General features: G+C 44.3%; 1 protein-coding gene across 5 annotated transcripts in view; it reads right to left on the bottom strand.

The window, feature by feature from the left end:
- The window catches only part of PUS7 (pseudouridine synthase 7), a 66,833-nt gene that overhangs the window by 13,687 nt on the left and 32,867 nt on the right, over positions 1–20,279 (bottom strand). For all 5 annotated transcript variants that reach the window (XM_037836441.1, XM_037836443.1, XM_037836442.1 and 2 more), the window contains 2 exons: positions 2,744–2,872; positions 2,239–2,364 (listed from right to left, as the gene is read on the bottom strand). In XM_037836441.1, coding sequence (XP_037692369.1) covers positions 2,239–2,364; positions 2,744–2,872 — 255 coding nt within the window. The remainder of the gene's footprint in view (positions 1–2,238; positions 2,365–2,743; positions 2,873–20,279) is intronic.

Below are 20,279 nucleotides of genomic sequence, written 5' to 3'. Positions count from 1 at the left end.
GACCAGTGGGCCAAATCTGGTCAGCCACTTGTTTTTCTTAAAAAAGTTTTACTGGAAAACAGCCATGCCCATCAGTTTACATGTTGTATATGGCTCCTTTCACACTGCAACAGCAGAGAAGCCTAAAATATTTACTATCAGGCCCTTTACAGAAAAAAAATTGCTGACACCTGGAGTAATGTATTTAAAAGTTTCTTAACAGCAGAACTTCTCAAGACCTTTAAGGTACTAAAATATACTTGGAAGGTTTCTTATACCATGTTAAATATTTATAACAGGCCATCCTACTGGCCCAGTACACATTAAGATGCTTTCTGCTCTTCTTAGTTTTTCTTTTCTTCTTCCACCTTTAAAAATAGTTTTAATTTAAAATCTCAAAATTTTATTGTGGTTACATGTATATAACATAACATTTCTCTTTTTAATCATTTTTAAGTGTACAATTCAGTGGTATTAATTACATTGACATTGTTGTGCTACCATCATCCTTTTTTAAAAAACATTACTAGTGAGGTATAATTCACACATCCTACAATTCAATCATTTAAGTGTACAATTCAATGCTTTTTTATATATTCATTGAGTTGTGCAACCATCACACAAGTTTGGAACATTTTATCAAACCCTCAAAGGAATCCTACATCCCCATTTATTCGTTTCCTTGCTGTAGGCAACCACAAATCTACCTTCTGTTTCTATAGACTTGCCTATGCTAGACACTTCAAATGAATGGAAGCACACAGTAAGTGACCTTTTGTGTATAGCTTCTTTTACTTAGCATAATATTTAGAAGGTTTACCTACGCTGTAGGGTGTATCAGTATTTCATTCCTTTTAACTGCTGATAACATTTCATTTTATGTATATACCACATTACTTTTATCCATTCATTAGTTGACGGATATTTGGGTTGTCTCCACCTTTTGGCTATTATAAATAATGCTACAATGAACATTCATGTACAAGTTTTGTATGAATATACATTTTCAACTCTCTTGGGTATATATAAGAATTGCTGTGTCATATGGTAGTTCTACATTTAACTTTTGGAAAAATTGCCAGATTATTTTTCAAAGTGGCTGCATTGTTTTACATTCCCACCATCAATCTATGAAGGCTCTTATTTTTTTTGCATCCTCACCAACACATGTTTTTTCTTTCTGTGAAGTGGTATCTCATTGTATGTGTGATTTGAATTTCCCTAATGGCTAACGATGTTGAGCATCTTTTCATGTGCCTATTTGGCCATTTGTATATATTCTCTGGAGAAATGTCTATTTGGCTCCTTTGCCCATTTTTAAATTGGGTTGTCTTTTTATTATTGAGCTGTAAGAGTTCTTTCTGTATTCTGTATACAAGTCCTTCCCCCTTTAAACCATATATACTGCAGGTTCATTTTTATCCCAGGAGGTCCTATGACAGTAACAGTGGGTTGCTTTGAAGCCAGGAAATGTTCTTATTATGTTATAGAAACGCATGGTTTGGAGTTTTGAACTCACTTTGTACTGACCTTAGGGAAAATTTTGCAATTTTTGTTCCTTGATAAATTTGATCTCATTTGCATTAGTTATATTACCTTTAGAGCACAAAATTTACAGGGTTCTCATGGCTGTCCTTCTGCTAACTTAATTATGAATTTCAAAAGCTGTTACAGCCTTCCCTTAAATAGTCAGTCCTATGATAAAATTAGCATCTTCAGTGTCTTTTTTAATGTCCTCTGACCAGTAAGTGAGGTTGAAAACACATTTTTTCATTAATATTAGTTACTACAGTTTTCTACTTGGGAACCATTTTTTCTCTGGTTAATATGTTTTAATTTTTAAATGTTACTTTCCATTTATTGAGCACTTACTTAATCTACGTACAGTAATAGGCGCTACATAAACATCATCATCTCACTTCATTTTCACCACCTTGCTGAGGTGGTTACTATCATCTCCATTTTACAGATTAGTAATCTTAGGCTCAGAAATCAGGTCTCATTTTACTGAGATAACCTTCACAACACTGCATCAAGGGGGAGGAGAAAACACTATACTGTAGATTTTACCATTGTGTGCTTTCAAAAACACATGAAGCAAATGCAACTCCAAGTATTTAGCTGCTCAAACAATGGATTGGAGTCAAGAAAACTCTATTCCCAGGACTATAGCTAACCAGTTATGTGAGCTCAGGCAGACCTCCTTAAATTACTTTTTTTAATAAAAATTTTTAGATAAAAGTTAAATTAAATACAAACCTTCCAACTTGGTATGTAGGTACTGCTGTAGTTCCAAACCTTTGCATTCCATAGTAATTGATAAATCCAATCTGTCTGAGAGAATTCATGGCTTGTTGTACTTGGTCATCAGTTCCTGTTATATTTCTGAAGGGAACCAAGTCATCCAGAGGGAAAAAATTAGTCAAACATATTTCAGGGATACCTATCATAATTCTGACTTGGCTTCCATGTCCCTTTCCTTCCTCCCTTGCAGCTTTCTTTTGACCTCCTGAGGGCTCTTCTGCTTACAGTATTTGAGGGAGATGGTGCATTTTCAAAGGTTGTGCCAAGTTTTCAGAGGAGTGAGGGCCTCAATACAAATGCTAGGAAGTATTTGCTTTCCCAGCCCTACCAGGCCCTGCCTTGCCTTCCCTGGCTGTCAAACCAGTTAGTACTAGCTAACCTGTTAGTAACTGTCACTAATAGACTCACGGTCATCCAGCAAGACCCTCACTGGTCTGCATTCCAACCCACAGTTCTTTACCTGAGGACCACAGTGAAGTGATTTCCTTGAAGCTCTCCCAGTTTCAGAGGGTTTTTCTGGTAGCTGAAATTGCCTAGCTTAAAGTTCATCAAACACTTGTTCAAGTGGGCAAGTCTTTGTGCAGTTATCCTAGAAAATGTAACAACAAAACAGGTGAAAGAGCAGAAAGAGGATCATGAAATATTGCTTGACTGAAACAGTCAGGGACATCTTGCTGCAGAGAATAGCAGCCTGAAACAATACTAAACCAAAGCTATGCCATTGAAAAAGAAAGGCACCATATCCACAGCAGGTAGAGTGGGCACACTTTCATCTTCCTCTGGATTTTTCCTCCAACATAATATTGCCTACTCCTCACTACTATGGAACGAAAAAACCTGAGCTGTATGTTATATACTTAAAGCCTCATGTTTTTGTGTACTGATGAGTAATAAAAACGTCTGTGGAATTTTCTACAAAGTACTTCCACTCTTTTGGGCAGGGAGCAAGTCTATAACAGAAAAGAATGTTACAAGCATTTAAAAAAAAAAACAAAAACAGTTGGTCAACAATGAGATACCATCTAACACCTATTAGAGTGGCTGCCATTAAACAAACAGGAAACTACAAATGCTGGAGGGGATGTGGAGAAATTGGAACTCTTATTCATTGTTGGTGGGACTGTATAATGGTTCAGCCACTCTGGAAGTCAGTCTGGAAGTTCCTTAGAAAACTAGAAATAGAGTTACCATTCGATCCAGCGATTGCACTTCTCGGTATATACCCGGAAGATCGGAAAGCAGTGACACGAACAGATACCTGCACACCAATGTTCATAGCAGCATTATTCACAATTGCCAAGAGATGGAAACAACCCAAATGTCCTTCAACAGATGAGTGGATAAATAAAATGTGGTATATACACACGATGGAATACTACACGGCAGTAAGAAGGAACGACCTCGTGAAACATATGACAACATGGATGAACCTTGAAGACATAATGCTGAGAGAAATAAGCCAGGCACAGAAAGAGAAATATCATATGCTACCACTAATGTGAACTTTGAAAAATGTAAAACGAATGGTTTATAATGTAGAATGTAGGGGAACTAGCAATAGAGAGAATTAAGGAAGGGGGAACAGTAATCCAAGAAGAACAGATATGCTATTTAACGTTCTGGGGATGCCCAGGAATGACTATGGTCTGTTAATTTCTGATGGATATAGTAGGAGCAAGTTCACAGAAATGTTGCTATATCATGTAACTTTCTTGGGGTAAAGTAGGAACATGTTGGAAGTTAAGCAGTTATCTTAGGTTAGTTGTCTTTTTCTTACTCCCTTGTTATGGTCTCTTTGAAATGTTCTTTTATTGTATGTTTGTTTTCTTTTTAACTTTTTTTTCATACAGTTGATTTAAAAAAGAAGGGAAAGTTAAAAAAAAAAAAAAAGAAAAACAAGGAAAAAAAAAAAAGATCTAGTGCCCCCTTGAGGAGCCTGTGGAGAATGCAGGGGTATTCGCCTACCCCACCTCCATGGTTGCTAACATGACCACAGACATAGGGAACTGGTGGTTTGATGGGTTGAGCCCTCTACCATAGGTTTTACCCTTGGCAAGACGGTTGCTGCAAAGGAGAGGCTAGGCCTCCCTATAATTGTGCCTAAGAGCCTCCTCCCAAATGCCTCTTTGTTGCTCAGATGTGGCCCTCTCTCTCTAGCTAAGCCAACTTGAAAGGTGAAATCACTGCCCTCCCCCCTACGTGGGATCAGACACCCAGGGGAGTGAATCTCCTTGGCAACATGGAATATGACTCCCGGGGAGGAAGGCAGACCTGGCATCGTGGGACGGAGAACATCTTCTTGACCAAAAGGGGGATGAGAAAGGAAATGAAATAAGCTTCAGTAGCAGAGAGATTCCAAAAGGAGTTGAGAGGTCACTCTGGTGGGCACTCTTATGCACACTTTAGACAACCCTTTTTAGGTTCTAAAGAATTGGGGTAGCTGGTGGTGGATACCTGAAACTATCAAACTACAACCCAGAACCCATGAATCTTGAAGACAGCTGTATAGAAATGTAGCTTATGAGGGGTGACAATGGGATTGGGAAAGCCATAAGGACCACACTCCACTTTGTCTAGTTTATGGATGGATGAGTAGAAAAATAGGGGAAGGAAACAAACAGACAAAGGTACCCAGTGTTCTTTTTTACTTCAATTGCTCTTTTTCACTCTAATTGTTGTTCTTGTTATTTTTGTGTGTGTGCTAATGAAGGTGTCAGGGATTGATTTAGGTGATGCGGGTGACTGAGCTTGTACCTCGACTTACCAGGCCTGGGCCAGGGGACCTGATATCATCCCCTGGGGAGGGTAGTAGGTACGGGCGTGAGTGCCCTCTGCAGCCCCCCCGAGCCTGGGGAGCGAGGTCAGGGCAGCTCCCTTTTCCTCACCCAAAATGTCACGGGCAGGGGAGGCTTGCCGGAGGAAACCGCCTTTCTCCCAACTGTCCTTTCCCCACTTCCTTATCTTACCCACTCACTCCCTGGTGCCAAGGCCATTCCTGCCACCGCCAGCGCGCATGCACCATGGCCAGAACAACCCCCGCCCCGCTGCAACGGCTCCGGCGTTCTCTCAGAACCAATCCTAGCCCCTATCCCTTCAGTATTGCCATTTAAGGCTGCTTCACCTCCTTTCCAGCCCTGCCCTTCTTACCAGCCTATATAACCTGTAATCACCCCTGAATAAATCTCTTTGGCGCATACTCCTACTGGATGAAGACTGTCTTGTCCTTATCGCCGCCCTCCATACCTTGCACGCCTCCCGCCGAGGACCTGGCCAAGTCCTCCGCCTCACCCTCGCCTCTGGGAAAGAGCCCCCGCCGCCGGTACCCTTTAAGCAGCCCCGAGAGCTAAGGGCTCAGCTACCGGCCGCCACTCCCCCTAGAAGCAGTAACCGCGACCGCCAACTGGTGCCCTGTGTGAGGAAGCGTCTCCACACAACAGTTCGGCAGGTCGCCCGCTCGCCCGGACGCCTCTCCAGCTTCCCGTTTCCTCGCCTGCAAGGTAAGGGCCGCCTCTCCTTCGCCGCTTCCGGAGCCGTGGGAGGTTCACTGCTCCGAAGCCGCTCCTCCCTTCCCCCACGCTCTCTTCGTCCTTTTGTATGCGCACTTCTATGACCCCCGTTCCTCCTAACGCTCTCCCTCTTCCCCTCCATTACTTTGCTGTAGTTCTTTGTATTTTTATTTCCTCATTTGGTGCCGTGTGCCTCTTTGCAACCGCCCCCCCCGACTACTCCCGTTGCCAAAGGGCACTGCTTTCCGCTCTCGCCGTCTCCTTCGGCCTTGCGGCCACAGTTTATCTCATTCTCTCTGCTCGGTAAACAACTCCTCCTCCTCCTCCCCACCAGCCGGGCCGGCCCGGCTCGGGAGCAAACCCCCCCTCCTCCCCCCTCAGCTATGAGTAATCGTATATCTACGTGTCAGGCACCTCAAGTTCGTGCTCTAGCGGGTCTCCTAGACACGCATCGCTGTAAAGTGTCTGTCCGGCAGCTGCAGGTGTACTGGGACCTCCTGCTTCCCTTTAACCCATGGCTCACCACTTGCCATCTTTGGAACCCTGTTACTTATGATCGCCTTATTGATCGGGTCACCAACGCCATGGAACATGAGAGCAAGCGCTTCCCTCCCGGCTTGCTCCCCACTTTGATAACCATCCGCTCCTGCCTTCAAGGCTCCCTCCCCCCTGATCGAGGCCCCATTAAATCCAAGCGATGACATCAGCCCTAAGCTGGGCCAGAAACCGCGTATGCTTTACCCCGCCCTTTCACAGGGCGGAGTTAGTCCACCATCTTATGCCTTGAACCCCGCCCTTTCACAGGGCGGGGCTGATCCACGATCTTGTGTCTTAGCCACGCCCACCGCGCCGCCATCTTGCGACGCTTGGGGCCTCCCACTCCCACCTCCCCCTTCGGCAAGCTCCCCCTCGGAGCCGCTACCGGCAGCTGCCGCCGCTCCTTCCACCCTGCCGGCTAACAACCCCTGGCTGCCTTCTACACCTCAAGGCAACCCTTGGGGCAACGCTCCCCCTACCCCCACTTCCGTGCCAAGCCTTCTGCAAGCGCGTCCTCCTTTCTCTCGTGCTTTTCGCTGCTTTCCTCTTAACCTTGCCCCCACCCCACAGAAACCGTATGACTGGTATCCCATTGACTCAGATACTATCAAGCAGCTTCGCAGGGCCGTCAAGGAGGACGGGTTAGGTAGCCCATACGCTTCCCAAATACTGCAGGATCTCGGCATGGACTTTTGCATCCCCCAAGACTGGGCCTCGCTTGCCCGTTCCATTCTTAACCCCGGTCAGTTTGTTGACTGGCGTGCTCACTTCCAGGCAGAAGCAGCTCAGCAAAGTGAGCAAGACGCAGCCCTTGGAGTCTATCATCCCCCTGAAGCCTATTTGGGCACTGGAGCATTTCTAAATGCGTCTGCTTATATTAATGTCCCTGCTACCTTCTGGACTGTCCTCAGAGGCATCGCCTTACGCGCGTTTGCCAATTGCTCTGCCCGTCGACCTGACAAATTTACCAAGCTCCTCCAGGAGCCAAATGAACCTTTTGCCACCTTCGTTTCCAGGGTTGAAGAGGCCTGTGCTAGAAAAGTTACCGACCCCCAAGCCCAGTTAGCGCTCACCCGCGAACTCATTCTAGAAGGAGCTAACCCCCCCTGTAAGCAAGCCATTCTTCCCTTGCGGGAAAAAAGGATAGATGACTGGGTTCTCGCCTGCAGCGCCTTTGATCCAGCTGCCACGTCTCTAGCCCAGGCTGTCTCTGGCGCCGTCACTGCCGCCTTGGCCGCCACCACCGGTTGTTTTAAATGCGGGCAAGGCGGTCATTTTGCCAGGGAATGCCCCAATACGGAGGTCAAACGCCCGCCTCCCATGCAACGCAATGGGCGCCCCCCTCCCACTCCATGCCCGCGCTGCCAACGTGGTTATCACTGGGCGCGCGATTGCAAAAGCAGCCACAGAGACCTTAACGAGAAAGATTTAAAAAAAATTCTGCTATCCCTGGTGCCCTGGCGGTAGTCAACACCAAAGCACTGAGCAGGCTTTAAACTCCAAGCGGGGCAAGCCTCAGCCCCGCCCCTAAGAGGCAGCGTGCCGGCCGGTTCCAATAAAACTAATCAATGCTCCAACAATAAAACGCTTCTCTGGACAGTCCCCCTCACTCCAGAAAAACCTACTCGTAAGTTAAAAATAGAGGGGCAATGGTACACAGGCACGCTCGATTCAGGGGCAGAAATCTCTTGCATGCCCGCTCAATATGCCACCATGTGCATGGTTCTTGATGGTCCCTCGGTAGTGGGAGCCACTGGCACCTCTACTTCTCTTCAGGCCATAAGACCCATTAAGTGGGAGGATGGAGAAGGCCACTCAGGTACCTTCCGCCCGTTATTTCTACACACCATAGACCAAATTTTATGGGGCCGTGACATCCTCGCCGCCTCTGGGGCAGTGCTTACCACGCAGCCCCCCCAATAATGTGCGCCACTGCTCGTTTAACACCTCCAGCGCCCGTTCCTCTGCAGTGGGATACTGAGGAACCTATATGGGTGGAGCAGTGGCCCCTTCCCACGCATAAATTGGTAGTACTCCAAGCCCTCGTACAAGAACAATTGAATGCTGGCCACATAGAACCTTCTACTAGCCCCAATAATTCGCCAGTATTTGTTATTCATAAAAAAACCACAGGGAAATTTAGGCTCCTCAATGATTTGCGGGAAATCAATAAGCATATTCTTCCCATGGGTTCCCCGCAGCCTGGCCTTCCCCATCCGGTAGCCATCCCGGCTCACTATCACGTAGCCACCATTGACATCAAAGACTGTTTCTTTTCCATCCCGCTACATGAGCGAGACCGCCCGCGCTTTGCCTTTACAGTTCCCGTCCCCAATCACGCGGGCGCGGCTAATAGGTACCAATGGAAAGTCCTCCCTCAAGGGATGCGTAACAGTCCGGCCATCTGCCAGATGTATGTTAATCACGCAGTGGCCCCCCTGCGAAAGCAGGCCATGCTCATCCATTACATGGATGACATCTTAGTGGCCTCTGAAGACGCCGAGACGCTTCCTCTAATCCTCAAAGACCTTACCACTAATTTAGCTGACCTCGGCCTTACAATTCAACTCGATAAAGTTCAAATTGTGCCTCCATTAGCCTTCTTAGGGTTTAGTATTGATAAAACCATTGCTCCGTCCGCTCCCCAGCTGGACATACCGGACCGGGTCACTATCACTGAGCTTCAACAGCTCTGCGGTCAAATCAATTGGCTCCGCTCTGCGTTGCCGATCACCACAGCGCAGCTACAACCACTCTTTATGCTGCTGAGTGTCCCTGAAGCCCCGCCGCTAGCAATCTCCCGGCGCATTAAGCTCACCCAGGAGGCAAAAGAAGCCATTGCCGCAATTAACAAGGCACTTGCTGCCTGCTGTCTCAACAGGTTCAGCACTAGAGAGGGCAATCTTATAGCACTCATCCTCCCTACGCCCGGCACACCCATGGGCTGCCTGTGGCAGGAAGGCCCTCTACTTTGGGCGCATCCCGCTAAAAGTCGACTTAGGAAGATTTGCCCCGCAGTACGGCTCTGGATCAGCCTAGCTTCAGATCTAGTTACCTTGGCTGTTCATGTATTCGGAGAGCCGCCAGAAAAAATTATTTGGCCCCTAGACACAGGCCAAACCCGCCTGCTTATACGTGACAACCCGGACATGCAAATCCTTTTAGAAGGATTTCAGGGGGAATTCAGCTGCCACTATCCTAGCCATCGGCTGTTACAGGGACTCGCCAAGCTTCCCTTCCGCAGTCCCTTCCATCCTTTCCCCTCCTCTGCACCCATCCCGGGTGCCAATACCGTCTTTACTGACGCCTCCAAAACCCGTTTCGCCTTCCTCTCTTATTCGCAGGACCATCCGGAACCCCGCCTATTCAGTTATGTCAACCTTCATTCGGTCCAAGTGGGGGAAATTCTGGCAGTGTCATACGCACTAAACGCCCACTGCAGCCACCCAGTAAACATTTTCACTGACAGCCTCTACACGTATCAAGTCTGCCGAGTCCTTGCATTTTCCACCTTTTTCCCTGGGAACTCAGCCATCGATAAAGCACTTTCTAACCTCAGAAGCATCTTAGAGCATAGACAAGATCCTTGGTTCGTTAGCCACATTCGTAGTCACTCAGGCCTTCCGGGGCCCTTGGCTAATGGCAACAGTATAGTAGACCAAGCGGTCTCAGCTCAGACTACCCAAGCTATGCTAACTCACACAGCGGCCCCTCCGGGGGACGCTGTTAACCAGGCCAAGTTATTGCATTCCAGGTTTCACTTTTCGGCTACGTCGTTACATCATCTATGTAACCTTCCCTTAGATACCTGTAAACATCTTGTCCGCAATTGTGCAACTTGTGCACCCTTTGCGCCACTTGACCCCTTACAACCTCAAGGAGTCAACCCACGAGGCTTAAAACCAAATTCTAGATGGCAAATGGATGTAACTCATGTTCCGTCCTTTGGGCGCCTCAAGTATGTACATGTAATGATTGACACCTTTTCAGCTATGTGTTATGCAGTCCCCCTTGCCGGGGAAACGGCCAAACATTGTATCAAAGCCCTGAGACAAGGAATTCTCTTCATGGGAGTCCCTTGGGACCTAAAAACAGACAATGGGCCTGCCTATCGCAGTGCCTCTTTTGCGGCTTTTCTTCAGTTATATAACATCACCCATCATTTCGGCATCCCCTATAATCCACAGGGGCAAGCCATTGTAGAAGCAATCCATCGCCGCTTAAAAATACAGATTAAAAAAGAAAGGGCAATGCTCCCCCAGGCAACTCCAGGGGACCTTGTTATAGCAGCCCTTATTCACCTTAATCTACTCACATTCAATAAGGAAGGGCTTTCGCCCCTACATAAACATTGGGGGCCCTCGTATAGGCCCACCCAGGCCCCGATGGTTTACTGGAAGGACCCGGAGAATAATACCTGGAAAGGTCCCTCCCCACTTCTCGCCCAGGGGCGCGGGTTTGCTTGTGTTTTCCCAGATGATGCAGCACAACCAATATGGATCCCAGGAAGGGCAATCCGGCCCGCCACCAGCAACCACGCGTTCAACGAGACGGGAACGCCGTCGTCTCCGCAGCCTGGTGCACCAGATGACAACAGTACACCTGGGCCTGAACCCCAGTCCGAGCAGAGCGCAGCAGCGGCGAGAAATTAGAAAAATTATACGCCTCTATAAACAGGCAAAACACCATGTCATACACCCTCTCAACCCTCACCCAAGCATAACCTCCCTTCTAATGGTTATGTTAGTTCTTGCCTCTTCTACCCAGGGCGATCCCCACCAGCCTTGGAAGTGGACCCTTGCGCGTTGGAAAGACTCCACAATAATTTTTTCCAACACCACAGCAGGATCTCCCTCCTTCGTCTTTTATGCCATTGATCTGTTTGTCCCTCCTAATCCAAAACTTCCTAGTTATCCAGGCAGCCTAAATATTCAGGATTATTATATGTGTCCAGCTTCAAATCCTGGAAAATCATACTGCAAATCCCCAACAAACTATTACTGCCCGTACTGGGGGTGTGAAACATTAGCCACTGGCTGGAAACCTTCTGTCCCTGACAAATTTCTAAACCTCGCAGTAATCCCGTATTCTTGCCAAAATTCAGGCTATCGCTATTTCAACAGGTACCCTTGTCCTAAAAGACTAATGCTCACCATACAAAACCCTGCCGATACGTCTTGGCTCTTGGGTAAAACTTGGGGCTTCCGAATTTGGCTATCGGGGTTCGATCGGGGAACCCTTATATTCATAAGAAAGGAGGCAATAAACCAACCAAAGAAAGATACTATTATAAAAAAGCCCTTTAACATTAGTCCCAACAAGGTCATTAACCCTCTTTTTCCACAGCCCTCCAGCCGCACCTTAGCTCCAACTAAACGCACTTCAACTACATCTCAAACCCCACCACCCCAGCTTCCTCTGCCCCCTTCTCGTTATTCCTCTCCCCTCCTCAGCCTCATCCAAGCCGCCTTTGCCTCAGTAAACTCCTCCAACCCCAATTTTACCTCATCCTGCTGGCTCTGCCTCTCCACCTCTTCCTCTCTATACGAGCCCGTTGCCTCCAACCTCTCCTTTTCAGAAAGCACAGAAAACAGCCCCTTGGAATGCAATTGGAATACCTCTGCCGTCCCCCTGACCTTTCATTCAGTCTCCTATACGGGAAAGTGCGTCCGCCCTCGCTCCAGTAACTCTCCCGACCTCACTGCCTGTGCCAGCTATTCATCTCCCAGCAGCTCTGCCAAATTTCTCATTCCTCATAACTCCTCCCAATGGCTCTGCTCCTCTACAGGACTTACCCCCTGTCTCAGCACGAATGTCATCAATGAATATAAAGAAACTTGCCTCCTAATTGTCCTTATCCCTAGGGTCTTATACCACAGCGAAGAAGACTTCTTCCTCCGTCTGGAAAAAACTGCGGCTCCTGCCCCACTGCAAAAGCGAGAGCCCATCACCGTCCTTACAATTGCCTCCCTCCTAGGTCTTGCCGGCACTAGCACCGGAATCGCTGCACTAGCCAGTCAAGGCTCCGCCCTATCTCACCTCAGGGCGGCTGTTGACGAAGACATTCATCACTTACAAAACGCTATTTACCATCTAAAAAATTCTGTCAATTCCCTCTCTGAGGTAGTGCTCCAAAACCGCCGAGGTCTTGACCTTCTCCTCCTCAAAGAAGGAGGCCTCTGCGCCGCCCTAGGAGAAGAGTGCTGTGTTTATGCCAATTCCACAGGTCTCGTCGAGGACAGCCTGAAAAGGGTCCGAGAGGGACTGGAAAAGCGTAAAAGAGATCGTGAAGCCACCAGTTATTGGTCCAGTTTTTTCACTCCCATCCTCCCATACATCCTTCCTTTTCTTGGCCCCTTATTAATAATTATTCTAGCTCTCATCTTAGGACCCTGCCTCATCCGCAAAATTGTCCAGCTTGTAAGAAAACAAACGGATGCCATTTTTTCCTCGTTCGTGCAAATCCAGTATCAGCGACTCGCCACCTCTAACGCCCCCCACTCCAAGATGACAGCCAACCCTCCGCGACCTCAACGCCACCGGTCGACTCGCCAACCGCGAAGCCCTTCTCAATCACCTGAACATCGTTCTCACCTCGAGTTCCAGCTTCTCTGAACCCCTGAACTTTAAACCCCTCACCTTCACCCAGCCCGCTGCAGCGAAGCCATTGTCAAGCGCCCGGGCACCACACCAACACTGAGCTCCAGCCTCGCTGAGCCACCGTCAACCCCTTTTTTCCCTTCCCTGACCTCCCCCTTCCCTCACCCTTAGCGGGCCTCTCCGGTAAAGCCTCTTCCTCTAATTAGAAAAGAAAGGGGAATTGCGGGTGACTGAGCTTGTACCTCGACTTACCAGGCCTGGGCCAGGGGACCTGATATCACCCCCTGGGGAGGGTAGTAGGTACGGGCGTGAGTGCCCTCTGCAGCCCCCCCGAGCCTGGGGAGCGAGGTCAGGGCAGCTCCCTTTTCCTCACCCAAAATGTCACGGGCAGGGGAGGCTTGCCGGAGGAAACCGCCTTTCTCCCAACTGTCCTTTCCCCACTTCCTTATCTTACCCACTCACTCCCTGGTGCCAAGGCCACTCCTGCCACCGCCAGCGCGCATGCACCATGGCCAGAACAACCCCCGCCCCGCTGCAACGGCTCCGGCGTTCTCTCAGAACCAATCCTAGCCCCTATCCCTTCAGTATTGCCATTTAAGGCTGCTTCACCTCCTTTCCAGCCCTGCCCTTCTTACCAGCCTATATAACCTGTAATCACCCCTGAATAAATCTCTTTGGCGCATACTCCTACTGGATGAAGAGTGTCTTGTCCTTATCGCCGCCCTCCATACCTTGCACGCCTCCCGCTGAGGACCTGGCCAAGTCCTCCGCCTCGCCCTCGCCTCCGGGAAAGAGCCCCCGCCGCCGGTACCCTTTAAGCAGCCCCGAGAGCTAAGGGCTCAGCTACCGGCCGCCACTCCCCCTAGAAGCAGTAACCGCGACCGCAAGGTGATGAATGTACAACTATGTAATGGTACTGTAAACAATCGAAAGTACGATTTGTTTTGTATGACTGCGTGGTATGTGAATATATCTCAATAAAATGAAGATAAAAAAAAAATGTAGCTTATGAGGGGTGACAATGGGATTGGGAAAACCATAAGGACCACACTCTCCTTTGTGTAGTTTATGGATGAGTAGAAAAATAGGGGAAGGAAACAAACAAACAGACAAAGGTACCCAGTGTTCTTTTTTTACTTCAATTGCTCTTTTTCACTTTAATTATTATTCTTGTTATTTTTGTGTGTGTGCTAAAGAAGGTGTCAGGGATTGATTTAGGTGATGAATGTACAACTATGTAATGGTACTGTGAACAATGGAATGTACGATTTGTTTTGTATGACTGCGTGGTATGTGAATATATCGCAATAAAATGAAGACTAAAAAAAAAAAAAAAAAAGTTGGTCATATTTTTGTCTGTCAGAAAAACACTACCCTTTACAGAAAATACTCCTTATAGAAAAGTAAAAAGAAAGATTCATAGTTCTATCACCTGAATAAAATCTGTTAACAGCAAAGTTTATATTTCCTTTCATTTTTTAACATGTTAAAAATAGGTATCTATAGTTGGAATCCTTTAATGAATTCATACCCTGCTGCTGTCATTTTACTTATATATTTCCTCTGTTATTATACACTTTTATAAACAATTATTTCCTTAACTTCCTTAATAGGTAATATATGTAGAAAAACAAATACAGTACTAAAATGCTTTTGTTCTACCTCTATCCTATAATGTCCCTCCCACTGGCAACCACTGTTCCCAGTTCTTTGTGTATCGTTCCAGAAGCAATTTCTATATGTAAGCACATGTATGTAACCAGTGTCCCTTCTCTGTTTGGAACTTTTCTCTTTGGAAGCTGCTAATATGTATGTTATATATACAGAAAAGTACACAGCTTGATGAATTTTCACAAAGTTAATACATCCAAGTAACTGAGAACCCAGATTCTCCCATTTTAAAAACAAATTCTGGTACACTATAACTTATTCAGTACCATGATTTTTTTCACTTAAAAATGTATTTTAGAGATTTGTGTTATCCATTCAGTACTTCTAAAGTTGCCCCATTCCATTTATTTAGCTGCATGATGCAGCTGCTCCATTGCATGGACACACCATCCTTTATCTGACCCGCCTCTGAAGGACATTTAAGTTAACAATCCTTTGCTACACTATAGCAAATATCCTTATAAATACTTCATCATGTATGTCTGTACATGCACACACACATGTATATACCATATATAAAGTTCATCAAACACTTATTTAAGTGGGCAAGTCTTTGTGCAGTTATCCTAGAAAATGTAACAAAACAGGTAAAAGAGCAGCAAGAGGATCATGAAATAGACCATAAATATATAAGATAAGTTCCTAAGAGGATCAAAGGGTATGTGGATTTCAAATTTAAACCCATATTGCCAAAAGTCCTCCAAAAAGTTCATATCATTATGCTCACACTATTTAAGTGTCTGTAACTAGACTCATCCCTGTGTCTATCTCCTCAAATCCACAGCAATATAAACTTTTTTGGCCTTTGCCAGTCTGATAAGTAAATAGTGATATTTTACTATGGTTTTAATTTGCACATCTCTTATTGTGAGAGTGGCTAAACATTTTTTCATATGTTGAAGAGCAATTTGTACTCCTTTCCTGTAATTTGCCTGTTTGTCCTGTTACCTATTTTTCCATTGGAACTGCTGAAATTTTCTCATTGTTTTTGTATATTAAGGAAATCTATCTTTACCATATATTTTCAAATGTTTTCTCCAGTTTGTGGTTTTACTTTATTTATAATATTTTTTACTATTTAGAAAAATTTCCCCCAATTTTATTTGGAAGAATTTCAAAATTAGAGAAAAGTGGCAATCGTATAATGAACACTCCTACACCTCTTACCTAGATTTACCAAGTTAGCATTTTTCCAGATTTACTTCATCTCTCTCTAAATAGCCCACATATTACACATACACACACACATACACAAGTATAACATGTATATATTTTACTGTGTCACTTTATAGTTAGTTGCAGGCATCCTGACTTCACCTCTAGGACCCAAGGACAATCTCTTGCATGACCACAAAGGTTACAGTGAGGAAGCCTAACATTAATTCAGTATTACCATCTAATATGCAGTTCATATTCAAACCCTGTTAGCTCAATAATGTTGCTTATCCGTCTGTTTTAGCTCCTTAAATTCAGGATCCAATCAAGGATCACTCATTGCAACTGTGATGTCTCCATTAGTTTAGAGCCTAGGTCTTTGCAGATTTTAGGTCCCCAACCTTTCATTTTTCATGACATCTGACTTTTAGAAGAATCCAAGCCAGCTGTTTTGCGTAATTTCCTTAAATTTGGATTGAACTGTTTCTTCATAATTAAGATTCAGGTATACATTTCTGTAGGAATACCAATGAGGTAATGTTGTATCCTCAGGGCATCACATCAAGAGGCATTGCTTCTGTTTGTCCTTCACTGATAACAAATTTGATCATTTAGGTAGGATTGTATTTGCTAGATTTTTCCCCTGTAAGGGCAGTCTTTCCTTTTGTTTCCAATCAGTATTCTGAGGTGGTATTTTTGAGATTGTGTGAATATTCTCTTTCCCAACAGTCTTTTACCTAACTGTCTAGGTTTACAAGGATGATTCTTGCCTGAATCAAATATTACTGTGGTGATTATAAAACAGTGTTTTCCTGCATATACCATTCCTTGTAAAAAAGGGCTTTACAGAGACTAAAAGTTAAGGTTTGTTAAATTCATCAAAATAATTCTGGGTTTTGCGTCATACTTAGAAAGGATGTCCCCACTCCAAGATTAATGAAAAAAATTAGCCCTTTTCATTTTTTTTTTTTGGTTGCAATTTTTATGTTTAAATCTTTGATCCACCTGGAATTTATTTATCATAGGGAACTGAGACAGGAAGCCAACTGAATTTCTTTTCAGATGGCTCCTCACTTAATCCCTACAACATTTACTGACTCAACCATTTTTTTCTGTTGATTTCAAATTTATTTTGAATACACACTAAATCCTTGAAAATATTTGGGTCTATAACTACTTTAGTCTATCTATTCATATGTCAGTATCAAATTGATTTAACTGCTAGATTTATATGCTTTAATATTCCCCTTTATTTGTCATTTATTGCAGAGTTTTTATGGCCCATTTTGCCTCAACTTTTCCACACTAACTTCATGATCAGCTAGATTAGTTGAAGAAACATTCTATTGGTATTTTCATTACTACCACTGGTATTAGTATTAATTTATAAAGTTATTCAGTAAGAAAAGACATCTTTATATGTATCTAAGAACAGGTTATATCATTCATTTATTTAAGTCTTGTATGTCTCTCAATAGCATTTCAAAGTTTTTCTTCATAGAGCTTCTTACATGTCTCTCTCCTTTTCTCCTGCGTATGTTACTTTTCTCTTTTTTTTACTTTTTGCTGTGCAAAACACTTTTTTCATTATAATTTTTAAGTGGTTATTGTATTTTGTGTATATTAATTTCATAAACAATCACCTTATTAATTTTTATCTTTTATAGCTATCAGTAGACTGCTCTTCTAATTTTTTTATGTTTTATTTCTTAATTTTGTCTATTTGTATTAGCTAGTTGTCCAGAGTGATGATAAATAACAGCGATAACAGGGTGGCCATCTTTATCTTGTTCCTGACTCTAAATGAAAGCTTCTGGTATTTCACCATTAACTTAGATGCTGGCTTTTCACTTGAGATTCACATATTTTGCCATGTTAAGAAAGTATTAATCTACCTCTATTTTAGCAAAGTTTAAAAATTGTAAAAATAGATGTTAGAAATAATTTTTAATGGTCAAATACTAATTCATCAAGTTTATGCATTTATTTAACCATTCACTTTAAGATTTGCCAATCTGGGTCACCTGTAAATGATAAATACTGCCACAAGGTATATCCTACGTATAAACAGTGTTTTTAATTTTTTTAAATTCACACTTCCTTTGAAAAGACATCTATTCTGAGAACTACCAGCACAAGAAGTATGAGTTCTTCACTTTGTTGAATACACTTTATTCTTTGCTACCCTATATGCTGTCAGTGTTTTTCAAGGTTGGTCCTTGAGCTCGCACTTACTGGCTCATGCTATCAGGAGCCATGTTCCAACTCTGCCCATAAGAGAGGGGCTGGGAGGGCTGATGTGGATCTTGGGGAGCTGACCCACATTAAAGGCCAAGTTCTGCCCCAAAGGGCCCACAGAGACTGAGAGTAGCCAATCATGGAAACAGCCCAACAGAGGCGTGTGCCCTGGCCCTGCAGGCCTCTAAAGTCCCAATGATAGATGAAATATTAATGGAGAAATTTTATTCTGCTTTCTAATGACAAATATTCAGTTGTCAAGTAAAAAACAAAAAATGTTTAAAATTCATTTATACAAAACCAGCCTGCCATCTAATTTCACAAATTCTCCTTTCTTTGCTGAAAACTTCCCCATGCTTTCTGAAAACAATCAATTCCTTGAAGCACTATTAATCACCATATTTGTTTCCTGTGTTTGTCCGGTTCAATATGTGCAGCAGTATCCTGGCCAAGGTTCTTGAGAAAAAACTGTGTTGTTGTCCCATTAATTAATATAAAAAGGGGGAAGCTAGCCAGAAAAGTAAGGAAACAGGCAAAACTTGTACCCCATTTCCCCTCTGTCCCTTGCCCAACCCTAACCAAAAGGCCCAGGACAAGAGTCCAAACACGGGAGGAGCAAGTCTAGTCCAGACTTGGGCCAGCTTCTGGAAGGCAGCAAGTCCAGGAGAAAAGAGGTCCAGGTCCTTGACTTCACAAGGAGACAATGGTTGAACCATTCAACAGAAGTTAATCTTTGAATTCTATCCCAAAGAATCTAGAAAACAGAGATCAGTGTGAATAGGGTGAGGAACAGGAGGGGCAGAATACCTTCTATTTTACACTGCTGTAGAAACCAACAGAATAATTAAGAATATTCAAAAGAATAGTGCCATGGAAGTGCCCGACAGCTCTGTTCTTGGGTATAGAACACACATCTATTTCTGAATCTCACTGGCAGGGTAGAAAGCATGAGCTATAGTCAGTTTTTGTTGGTGTGGGTGCTCAAAGAGACAGATGGAATGGAGTTGACGATATCTTCATGATGCTATTTACAGTTTTAATTTGGATGATCCTACATCCAAATTGATATGGTTGTAAATTCATGTCAAATTCTGTGAATGACCTGGAAATATGAATATTTCACTTGCAAACATCAGGAGCCAACTGTGCCGTTATCTAAGCAGCACACTGCACAAAAAGCCTTTATAAGCAAAGCCAGGGAAATACCAGCCCAGGCTCAGAAAGGAGACTGGCAGGAACAGGCAAGAAAAGAAACAAACCATTCTGAATGAGACTGTTCCTGTTTGAGATCCTGTTAAAATTACTAGATAACTTTAGAGAGTTATATGAGACTAAAAAGAAACAGTGTTTATCCCCAGGACTGATAAATTCAGAAATAATTAAAATCTTTGTCTAGAAGAGTGGGTTTATCCTGTTCACTAGTTCTCACAGGAAAGGCCAATCTGTCCAGCTCCACATATCATTGAAGCAAAATAAGGGTATAGCCTGCATTCGTGAGATCAATGCCACATGCTTTCAAAAGGCCAACATTTTGATCCCTTAGTGTGTAACCTGATTGGTCTCTGGAACATTGGGTATCTCTGTGACACCTGAAACTCAGAGCTAGAGCTCGGCAGATATGAGTATCAGTATTAACGCATACAGCAACTGTTAAAAAAAAAAAAAAAAAAAAGCTGAAATAGAGCCCAGACTTCAATCAGAGATATGAATAAAGCAGATCTGGTTAAGATTAGAACAAATCGGGCCAAAGGGTGAAGGCTGAAACTGTGTGTTAAAACTTCAACTTCCATGTGAGACCAAGGGAAGAGATGTTTATTTGGTGCAGGATCTATATTTTCTAAATAATATTACTTCTACAGTCAGTTAATTCAAACACCACAATTACATGGAACTTTGAGTAGGAAGTGAGCTATGGTAGGTCTGTATAGATTAGAATGAAATAGCAACACATCCTAAAGTAATTTGGGTGGAGAATAAAAATATATATTCGGGCCCCCCCCCCGAAGAGCTGGGGGAGGATGCAGAGGTGTTGGACTTCCTCACCTGGATCGTCGCTGATATTCTCAAACATTGGGGACTGACGGCTTGATGTGCTGAGCCTTCTGTCTTGGGGCTGGCCCCTATGAAGCTTGTTGCTGCAAGGAGAGGCTAAACCTGCTTACAGTTGTGCCTAAGAATCTCCCTGAGTGCCTCTTTGTTGCTCAGATGTGGCCCTCTCTCTCTAAGCCACCTTGGCAGGTGATCTTGCTGCCTTTTCCCCTACGTGGGACCTGACTCCCAGGGGTGGAA

This window comes from Choloepus didactylus, chromosome 5, assembly GCF_015220235.1.
Source record: "Choloepus didactylus isolate mChoDid1 chromosome 5, mChoDid1.pri, whole genome shotgun sequence".
Classification (NCBI taxonomy): Eukaryota; Metazoa; Chordata; class Mammalia; order Pilosa; family Megalonychidae; genus Choloepus; species Choloepus didactylus.
The sequence above is the reverse complement of the archived record's forward strand: the minus strand, read 5'-3'. Positions and strand labels throughout refer to the sequence as shown.